General features: G+C 45.9%; 1 protein-coding gene across 4 annotated transcripts in view; it reads right to left on the bottom strand.

Moving 5' to 3' along the window:
* The window catches only part of LOC108723968 (protein groucho-1), a 76,395-nt gene that overhangs the window by 19,450 nt on the left and 45,527 nt on the right, over positions 1-11,418 (bottom strand). For 3 of the 4 annotated variants that reach the window (XM_018450050.1, XM_018450062.1, XM_018450046.1), the window contains 2 exons: positions 6,475-6,612; positions 2,702-2,981 (listed from right to left, as the gene is read on the bottom strand). In XM_018450050.1, the coding sequence (XP_018305552.1) occupies positions 2,702-2,981; positions 6,475-6,612 (418 nt within the window). The remainder of the gene's footprint in view (positions 1-2,701; positions 2,982-6,474; positions 6,613-11,418) is intronic. The other variant, XM_018450054.1, reaches the window with a different exon arrangement.

Raw genomic sequence — 11,418 nt, 5'->3', positions numbered from 1 at the left:
GGAAGAGCGCGCATAATTTTCTACTAAAGCGCGAAGAGGTCGTCGAGTGTTTCCGAGAGACGTTTTAAGGACCTGCGTGCTCGCATCTCCTCTCCCATCTTAGGATAAATTCACTAAAAGTACCGAGGACAAGCTCGCTCATTACCCAGAAAATTATCAGATAAAGAGTGGCTCGTTATCGAGTATTCGAGTTATTCAACGAAAATCCGCTTCGTATTAAAATCATACCATTTTTAGTAAAGGAGCGATGCGGAGATAAACTTGGAGTAAATCGAGCGAGGATCAATGCCGCTATTATCAACGCCAACACAGCCGACATTAGTTTCTAATCGAGCATAAAGAACTGCAGTTCGTTGCGGAGTGAATAAAAAGGAATCGTGGCGTCACACGTGGCGTCAGACAGCCGGTAGCAGATATTGCGGTGGATATGTCCGAGGATATAGTCGTTTTAGAGGGAAACGCGAAAAACCGCCGAAGGGAAGAACAAAACGAGAACGAGACTGCCGCGCGCTGGTAGAAACAATTCGCTCCGGGCAATGTTCCGGAAAGAAGGGAAGAAGTTTCAGTTGTCACGACAGAAATACTGGGCCGTTATACGTCTCTCGGTTCGCAGCGGAATCTCTTTTCAAAAGAGTGTCTGCGATCGTTGACAATGTAGACTGCAGTAGATCTGTTCTTTTTGACTGCGCTTTTTCACGCCTTCTTTGCTGCGAGTAAAGCGAACGTGTGTTCACGCTTCAGCGAAAGAAAGAAAGAGGACAAAGAGTGTTATATGGAACGTAGTTAGAAAATATGTACATGCGAAATAATATGTAATGTCCCACGTTACCGGATAAGGTAAACGTCCCAGTGACCGGACATGTACTCAGGTTCAGACATTTACACAAATCTTTATATATATTTGTTTATATTATTATTAATCTCAAATATCTTTTTGAATATATTATTATAATTTAATTGTAATCTTTAAATATAATTAAATTGTAATATTATAATAAAAAAAGCATTTGAAAAAATTAATAATGATCAATTTTGTGTAAATGTTAAAACATGTCTAGTCATTGAGACGTTTATCTTATTCACGTCATCAAATAGGGACAATTTAGCAATTCACAGTATTAGTGAAATTTCTAAGATAGCCGGAGGCATTTCTGTAGAAGTGATTGCTCCAAGATCGACGGATATCCCATTATGGGCCCATTGGTTAGAAGACGCAAAACAACGCGCAAAGCAAACCAGCCGGAGGCTATATACCCGGCCTGAGTAACATAGTTGAGTGCAAGTCGAGGGAAAGGTAGACAGGGTCAGAGTGGAGGCCATCAGGGAATAGAGACAGCGAGTAAGGGCGTCAGACGCGGAAAGGGGGAGGGGAAGGGTTGTGGAAGTACACTCGTGTCGAGAGGAAATTCTGAGTGCTCTCTCGAGAGATGGTTGTGGCTAGAACGAGACACGTCGAGCGAGAGATCGAAGGAAAGCTAGGAAGCGCGCGAGAATAAGGGCAAGAGAGGAGAGAAACGAAAGACGGAAGAGAGGAGTTTGAAGGAGTACCAACGCGTCTTCGTCAGCGGTACGTGAGGCCCCCAAGAGCACGAACCAAGATCTTGCAGTCGCGTGACGTGCCAACAAGAAAGACAGATGTAGGGGAGGCGAAGAAGATACGAGAGAGAGAGAGAGAGAGAGAGAGAAAGAGAAAGAGGGGACTAAAACCAGAGAGGATTCTCGAGGTCAAGATCGAGAGTTTCAGGAGCTTCTCTCGGGTTTAAGCACGGTCGTTTGCATCATCGACTCGTTCGTTCCAGACTGCACTTAAAATAGCACGAAAAGGTTCCGCTTAATTTCAGCGACTTTGGAGCGGTGTCTCATCGTACACTCTTCAAGTGATCTCTTTCTCTTCTTGAAACTGCTCTCACGAGCAGTTTTCATCTATTACACTGACGGGCTCTCGACGGATTAATCGTGTTTATGTTCATCGTCACTGCGTATATCGCTGAATCATCGATGAGATTACGAGTCACGTCGAGCACGGTAAATCAACAACATATATCGTCTCATGAGGATCGGTTACCGGTCTATTCTCGCAGAGGCAAAGATAGGCGATTGAACAGCAGGTAGCCGAGTTACGCGAAACATGAGGCTGGATGCGCAACCTTCTGCGAACTAGACGGTTAAACGGATCGTTTGGCGCGCAAAATATCCACGAGTCGCTGACTGCGCCAAACAGACGAGACATTGGCATCGACAGACTTCCACGAATTGAATCTTTTCTATCGACGTGACTGATCTTACACGCTCGTCAAGAGAGACGCAAATTTACACGTGTCAAGCGACTGGCGAAAGAAAAAATTCATCCAAAGATGACACTTTATAATTTTAGTGCAAAATTTACCAGCTATAAGAAATTTTCAATATTTCGATTTCTGTGATTATAAATTCTTTTCTTTGGAAACTTTATTTAAATACACACGTCAATTTAAAAAATCATAAATTTAATGCTTAAAACGATTTTAAAGTTCCAAATATTGAATGGCCTAAAATATACTCTCTAAAACTTTTAGAGTGAATCTTACTCTGAAGAGTGACAGACTCTTAAAGATTGGAAACTGAGCCACTCTGTTTCAAGACTCAATTTTCACTGTTTAGATTGAGACTCCACTCCAAAGAATTTAGAGAGTAAAAAAAGAAAGTTCATGTAACTTCTTACCTCCGTTAGGTTTGAGATCGTCGGGTTGACCACGATGCAGTTCCGGTTTGGTCAGCATTGACAGCGGATGTGCGGCTGTACCTCCGGGGGTGGCAGCCGCTCCCGGAGGAAGGCCTAAACCGAGAAGCGCCGCGGATGCCGAGGTGGGGACCGGTATACCCGCGCCCGGGCCCAACCCAGGAAGTCCGGGTATACCCGGATGCGGTCCCATCGCCGCGCCCGGTGGCAGTTGCTGAGCATGCATCTGTTGTAGGAGTCTCGGTAAATCGGGCCTCTGTTGCTGAAACAAAAATTTTACAATAATATCGTTTACATGTCAATAACATCGTTTACGCAATACATGGCTTATCCATCATGATCGGGATAATACCGTCGGCCACTATCGGTTGTTCGTTGATAAGCGCCTCATAAAGCATCGACATGGGAAAGATTACGTGTTTACGAGTACGTACATACGTGCGGATCGGCGCGAATAATACGAGTATATATATCGCTCGGATCTCGATAAGTTCCGTAGATTAGATTAAATAAGTGGTGAGGCAATTAACGGGCTCGAGAGCGCGTAACGGTGCCTCTCAAGTATTTCCGCTGTAATTACCAGATAAAAGCGAGCGGGTATTATTCTGCGAAAGACGTGAAAAAACGCGATGTACGGGAATCGAGGCGATCATCGCTAAGAGCGCGGCAGATTGGAATTGAACGGGACGGGTGGGATGGGGAAAACTTTAATAGCGCGTCGATATTATCGTGGTCGCTACGGCCGAGAGAGAGAGAGAGAGAGAGAGAGAGCCAAGTCCAATAGAAGTTCGGAAATGATTTTTACGGGCTATCGGTTTAGCACGGTGGTGTGGTGTGTACGCTGCCGCAGCTTCGTTAGGAGAGTCTGTTTGCTGAACGTGAACTCACGTTTCCAACGCGGACAAATGCATAAGCAAATAAAATCGCGAGCGAGCGCGCGTGGATTTAAAAGCACGGCACGGTGCACCTCTCCTCTCTCTTTCTCTCTCCCACTCATCCATCATAATTGATCAAACAATTTCGTTTCTGTGAGAGGAGACAGGGAAACAGCGAGGGGGCGAACAAAAAGCAACGCAACGATAATTCGCTGGAAAAATCGCTCCGCTTAATTCCAGTCACGATCGCGCGTTCTCCCCCGTCTCCCCCGTCTCTCTCTCTCTCTCTCTCTCTCACACACAGCGAATCTCTCTTCTCCTCGTCACTGCCAGCCACCGCCAGCCGCTGCCGCCGTTACGCGAAAATACACTTCGTTACAGTCAACGGAGGCAACTTTCCATTAGCAAAGCATACAAATTGCCGAGTAAACTCCGGCAAGTTTGAGTAACCTCCGCGTTCGACCTCGCCCGGGTAAATCAAAGGCTGCGAAACAAGTGGAAAGACTTGCGCGTTCTACCATCGAGCGAAGGAGTGAGTGAGCGAACGAATGAACGTCGGCGAAAAGTTTCACGGAAATCTTAAGCGTATCTCGTCCGTAGTTTCCTCGTTAGTTGGACCAAGCCGCCAGACAAATTGTGGATCTGTTCAACGCCGTTTTAACGGTTCGCAGATCATGGAGGCGAGACTGGTGGGGAGTAGGTAATCACGAGAGAGAGAGAGAGAGAGAGAGAGAGAGAGAGAGAGAGAGAGAGAAAGGATAGTGCGCAGACGGCAAGTGCTAGAGGAGGGTATGGTACACCCACACCCGTCTGTAACCATGTACACTCGTTAAGGCAGGCCGGGGCGAATATATATTCCAGGGAGTAGTTTGCCGAGATAATTAAATGGCTTAACGATATAATAACCTCGCGTCGAGCGTCGACTGTCTGAACAGAACCACCCACAAACATACAAACAGAGGAATGTGTATAAGCGTGCCGATGCTGCACCACGCTGCGTACGTCTGTGTAGAGGAATGGAGATTGGAGGAGAAAGAGAAAGTGAGGCAGAAATAGAAAGAGCAAGAGATGAGAGAAAGAAGAAAGATGAAAGACGGAAAACGGCTTTACGGTCCACGAAGTCGTATTTCTGCGAAATGTCGTCGGTGAATCGGGGAAGTCTGAAGCCCCTATAGGAAACGTTCCGAGTTTCCAGTCTTGATAGCGATAATATTCCTGACCCGGGGAGCCTGCTATCCTTACGGATCCGACATCTACTCAGAGTGTTACCCTCTTACCAGGAAACCACTCTCATCCACGTGCTCAGATTCCTCGTAATACCGCAATAACGGGAGGAACGCTTTGACGTCGTGGCGCGAACGAATTACACGAAGGGTGTTTAAAGGTGTGAATTTCAGTTTCAAGTCCTTGCTAACGAGAAGGAAATAGACGAAAAGATACATCAAACGTGATGAAAGTTTTACGAAATTTAAAAAAATATATAAAAATATGATATAATATATTTTTGTTTTCCAAACTTGATATAAATAAACATGATACATTTTTTTTAATGTCACGAGAAATTATACTTCGCCGATTTAAAGTGTCTGTTTTTTTTTTATTTCCGGATACAAAGTTACTGCGTCTTAATCATCGTGCGAACCATCTCGCGGCACCTGCATCCGTTACCAAGTGTTCATCCTCAGCAGTTTTCGTTACCGTCGCCACTTGCTGACTCGACCAAACACGACAAGTTATACGGCCGAGAGATCTAAAGGGGATCGTCTTAACCTTCTTATGTTACGTATCGTTGACACACTCGGTAAGCGTCTTTGGTCCAAGTAAGCAGTCGCCACAAGGATTGCGATCGATGCAGGTATAAGTGTGCCTATCGCGAAGACGCGTAAGCCAATATCATTCGCAACATCGAAGCTTCACAACTGCGATATCCCGTCTGTATATAAGGAAGTTTACAGCAATGGTTTCTAATAGCTATTATACAAGAGAGAGAGAGAGAGAGAGAGAGAAGGGGGGGAGGGAAGAGAAGTACCTTCCGAGAAAAGCTAATCTACCGCAATATCTATATCACGATGCGATATAATCCGCGAAACGATTATGTTTCCTGGTCTTATCTATCCAAGGCGAAATCGACCAGCGAATCCGTCGTGGCTTGTTCAATTCGATCCATCCGGCATAGCTGGTGGGATTTAAGAGAAGAGAGTAAACTAAGACGGGCGGCATTCCGGAATCCTGCTAAGGATTTGCCGCACGTACCCCGACAACGTCGCAGATCTGTGGAAGTTTCTCCATGGGTTGTGCGGGAAGGAAGGCTCGGAGACGGAGGGGTAGCTGGAATGCTGATTAGTCGGCGCTCGTGAACCGTAACACTATAACCTACCCCCGACGGCTTGGGTAACCGGGCGGGAAGACTCCGGATAAGATTCAGTGAGCGGGAGAGAGAGAAAGCGAGAAAGAGGCGGCTATATAGGTAGTGAGAGCGAATGCGGCGAGGAATAAGGGTGCGAGGGATTGAGGCGGGCGATGACGGGGTCGGAACAGAGCAGCGGAGGAAGAGAACGAAACGAGGGTTGGAGAAGCCGGTGGCTTAATAGGGAGGAAATTGAGTGCTCGAGCAATATTGAGGAGGATTCGGGATTCGCCAGGATCGTATCCGTCCCGTCCGCTTTTGGATTCCTCGGACGTGCATCGGCTTCCAGCGTAGCGTGCCCGCAGGGGTTCTCCACCCATCGCGAATGCTTTTCACGCTGAGACGCATGTGAATCGATTCGCTATGGCTATGTATTCGATCGTGTCGCGAGCGTGATTCAACGACGGATTCGCTCGCGGTGGCGGTGGCGACGAAAGATCCATCTTTGTAACAAGCTATCGACGTGCACTCACCCCGATGATAGTGTTCAGCTCGGTCATGGTCACTTGTTTGGCTCTGTCGAGTGCTGAAGCGACTTGCTGCTGATGCTCCTGAGAGAGAAAAGGCAGGATCTGCACAACAATTGCGTTCAGCCTTTTCGCTATTTCCGTCTGGAAAAAGTTTAATAATAAACCTATTAAAAAATATCTTGGAAAAATTATTAAATTATCATACTTATATGTTCGCAAGCGTAGAAGCAACACACGCGAAGCAAAGAATGAGATTTATTCCTAAAGACTATGAAGGTTTTTTATAATTAATTACTACTTAAATAAGCGTGCAAAAAAACGAAATAAACACGAACAGTTAAACATAATGAATGAAAACACAAGATTTCGATTTTTCTAAACCTAATCTCTTCACTGTTACTCGAACTCAGCGACTTCGACATTACCAATTTAAAATCAATTAAATAATTATCTATTTATCACTAAGTCAAAAAAATTTTACGAGCAATCTTATAATTTATGAGCAACATGACTGACTTTCATTTCCTTTGTTTTGTTTTATAAAATTTGTCACTCTTTGAATTGTTAAGATGAAGGGAAATTACAAAAAGTGTTAAGTACGAAGTAAAAAACGAACATAGAGCACAGAAATAAAGAACGAAAATCGCAGTGATCATTACAAATTAGTGTACAGAAATTGTTTGAGTTTACGAATTTTCTTCGTTTATATCGCATTGTTTATTGTTTTCCCTTGCTCAATTAGCAAGCTATTAAGAGAAACTAGAAGGAAAAAAATCAGAAACGATAAAAAGGAATATTTCGTTAAGCACTCAATATTTTCCCCTCGACAAGACACGTATTACAGCAGAAGGGTGTTCGATCTGACACCCGGGGCCCTCAGGCGGCTTGTTCCGGATCGTTAAGAAAGGTAAGGGCTAGCTTAACGCGCCCTCGCGAAGGAAACGAGTGAAGATGCAGGTGCGGCATAACCGACCGAGGGTGTTTACGACGCCCTCCAGCTAGAAGAGACTGCCGGGAATTAAATTAAATCCAGGCAAGATTGCCACAGTGGCGCAGGCATTTACACGCACCATATTATTTCACTCTAGGCTGACTTACTTCAACGTACTTAACATCGAGGGTACGTTGCTTTTTATCACTTTGAGAAATTTCTTTCGTTAGTGAATATGTCACCGCTCCTAAATCCAACTTTTGATATGTAACTTATCTCGATATGTGTGACGTAACTTCCTTGACTCAATCCTGATATCATTTTCTTAATCTACCAATTTTTTTCTAAATATAGAAGAATACTAGCCTATTATTAGGTAATCGCGTACAAATCTACGCGACAGACCGGATAATTCGGCATAATTATTCACACAGCACAATATCACACAGCGCGAAACTCCATTTAATTATCGTGGAATCAACAGGCAGCGCACGGAACGGAGCGGAGCGCGGACCATTTTCGATGCTTTCGTCGAGAAAATGAAATCACTTAATTACCTCAACAAAGCGGTAGCTCCGCCGCTCGTTTCCCTGCCGACGCGTAGAATTCGCACGCTCGAAAGACGCGGAAGCGGAAGCCGACGATTCGTCGTGAAACAGGAAGTAAACCGCTGGCTTCTACATGCCTCTCATTCTCTCCCCCTATCGTACCGCATCCTCGGTAATTCGTAAATGCCCCGAAAATATAAGCTCGGCGAACTCGCGGTTGATATAAACGCGAACTTCCGTCAACGCGTTTTTGCCGCTGCTTAAACGAGTCTCGGATGCTAATTGAAATATCGCCAGACTGAAATTCTTGGCAAGTTTCCCTCGAGTTACATCTCGGCGAACGAGCGGGAAAAGAGAAGTAGGAAGAAAGAGAAAGAGAGAGAGAGAGAGAGAAGAGAAAAAGAGAAAGAAAGAATGTGTAAGTGTGTGTATGTACGTGTACATAGAACGAAGATGAAAGAGAGAACGCAAAGAGGAGGACCTGTTTTAATTACTCGTCGCCCTCTGAGTGCTGGTTATTAAGCCGCTAATTATAATGTACGCGAAAATGAGTCGAGCTATATCGGCGAGACATCGTGTATGAGAGCAAGAAGGTTTACGCAGTATGCAAAAGGCGCGCAATATGCGGTATACAGAATGTGCAATTTTATGGAACATTGGAATTTTAAAAGTACACGTTTTGTGCATACATACGTTATATATACGTACGTATCCAAAAGAGATTATGAATAAACAAGAATTCCATAAAAATAATATTCAATATGTAGATGTAATTTTACATGTAAATTGATTAGATTTTTTTCAATAATAAATTTATGATTTTTCATAAAACTTAACTCTCTCCATTTTTTCTTATTTGAAGAAATAACTGGAAGCGTTTAACGTGTTTAATGATTGACCTCTGAACATGACACGACTCATTATCACAACGAAACTCGAACATATTTGTATTGTTCGCAAAGATAACACGCGAAGTGTGTTTCGTAACGTGCGGTAAAGTCCCATCTACTTGGCGTACTATACGGCAGTTTGTGGCGGTACTAGAACCAGAAGATTTCAAGCAAGTGGTAGAACGGGAGAGGACATTGTGGGCGAGAAATGGTGGCGACTCCAGGGAGGAAGAGACGACGACGGGGGTGGAGTCGTCGCAAACGTAATTGCGTTGCCAAGAAGTTTTCCCCGGGTGAGAGGTAACCAAGAAAATAATGAATGGCTCGGATGCTCTGCTACTGCTCTCTCGCTCCAGAAGAGAAAGAGAGCAAGAGTGAACGAGAGAGAGAAAGAGCAGAAGTAGAGAAACGAGAAACCGAGTTTTGGCCGCGCGGTGTCCTCGTTGGCCTGGATTTCACACGGGGGAGAGATGAAAATCTCGCCCTGAGAATGAATTTTTCTCTCTCGTGCCAAATTGGACCAACGAAGATTGCTCTACTCCGAGCGGAGTCTTTCACAGCGCGAATGGCATTTTCCTTAAAATAGCACTTGCAGCGGACGTTGTTGTTCGCTATCGGAATATCAAGGATGGTACAATAAGATTTCTGTGAAGACTACTAAAAATCTATGGTTACATGCATAACCACGTACGAGTGGTGTGCAATTCTCAAAACCTTCGATATTCCTCTTCTTTTCTTTTTCATATCCGCATTCTCTATGACATTACGAGGAGTCGCGACGTGCGCTGAAACGGAAGACGCAGATGCTCCGGTTCAGTAATATCGCGAAAACCGCAAGAAGCTCTCGCAAAGTGCCATGCCTCTCCTACATACGTACACACACACACACACACACACACACACACACACACACAGAGAGAGACACATACATTCACACACATGCGACATCGCCGTTGTGTCGCGCGCTTGCACATACCCGGACACGCGGTTACGAACACACGATGTATCTCAAAAGGAATCAGGCACTCTCCGAGACGCTCTCCCATACATATAAACAACCCACTATAGGGTATGTCTAAAAGCAGGCAGCAACATTCACGGCATGAAAATGCAAAGCGCCCGAGTGCCGTCGATAAAATTCCTCGCCTGTAAAACGGTGACGTGAACCGAATGCTCTTTCACCGCCTCGGCCTAGCCCGGCCTGGCCCGATACTACCGATAATCCGATACTCGAAGCTATCTCGAGAAGAGGTGGGCCTCTGCAAATCCGACTGCGTTCTATACTATGCAGCAAATATCGAAGCACGATCTTATCTCTTATCGCGCATCTCTCTATCCGGCGACGAACTTTATCCTCTGCGTTACGCTGGAAAATGTTTAATCGAAGAGTCAGCATCCAGTAATGTAAGAGAGAAACAGAGAAGAGAGAAGAGAAAGAGAGGGGGGAGAAGGAGGGGGGGGAGAGAGAGAGAGAGAGAGAGAAATACAGAGTTTGTGGCAACAAAGCCATGCTCGCTGCCAACCTCTGCCGACTAACCGGAAGCCGTTACTTGCGCTAACGAGTAAACCAACGGCTGCTCGTCGGACTTTGGTGGTATTATGCTGCGCGAGCAAATAAACTGGCGTGTTCGGCTAACTCCCTGGTTTCTGGTAAGCCCCTGCACACCGGCGGCGGTTCTCGCTCGCTCGGCCTGTAAAGCCCGGCTAACGTCCGCGTGATTGCAATACCCCGCGGCTTGCGGAGAATACCGGATGTGGCCATGTGTACGCGCGCGCATCTGTGTACATACGCCGGACCACCGTGTGTGCGCGAGCACCAGTGGGTGGATTAGAGGTAGAAGAGGGAGGAGTGGGACATGGATAAAACGTCCGTTAAAGTATACGAAGAATCGAAAACTCATTGTGTCCGCTGTTGTTTCGAATCGTTTGCGTCCTGTTACACTGAAAGTTAGATTAAATCAATTTTCCGTCTCGCGTAACGTCACGTCGCATCCAATCGAGTCGCGTCAGGTAGTTTTCATCGCGTCACGAAGCCAGACAACGCGTATCCCAGCAGCAGCAGCAGCAGGGATCTCCTTCCGTCGCGTTCGTCGCGCGACGACGTGAAAAGAATCGATAATGCGCCCTGTCTTTTGTTCCGTCTATCGCTCGCGTTCGTATTGTCGACGTGGTGCACGAAGCTAACTGACAAATAGGTCAAACGCTGTAACAGCGGAGATTTGATGCGGCACAAAACGAGGACCTCCCGCCTCGTCGTTTATCCATTAATATCGTCATACCGATTGCGATATCCGCGCGAGCGCGTCGATCGAAAATAACGGCGTTCCGAATCGCGAAGTCGATTAAAATGCGCGCGGATTGCGAGGTGAAAACGAAAGAGACGAGGGAAAAAACGCTCGCGACATCGTTCCAGCGGCGATTTCCTCGTGACACGCGTGACGAACACGCGCACGCAGTATTTATCCGAGGTCGCGTGAGCAATGCGTGAGCGAGCACGGAACGAACGCGTCGCGGAACGACCACGCGGACTAGCAACGCCTGAAATTGCTTGTATAAATATTGGACATCGCCATTTTCA

Source organism: Mycetomoellerius zeteki, unplaced genomic scaffold, assembly GCF_001594055.1.
Source record: "Mycetomoellerius zeteki isolate Tzet28-1 unplaced genomic scaffold, Tzet1.0 scaffold106, whole genome shotgun sequence".
NCBI lineage: Eukaryota > Metazoa > Arthropoda > Insecta > Hymenoptera > Formicidae > Mycetomoellerius > Mycetomoellerius zeteki.
Note: the sequence above shows the minus strand (reverse complement) of the source record. Positions and strands in the feature narration are given on the sequence as shown.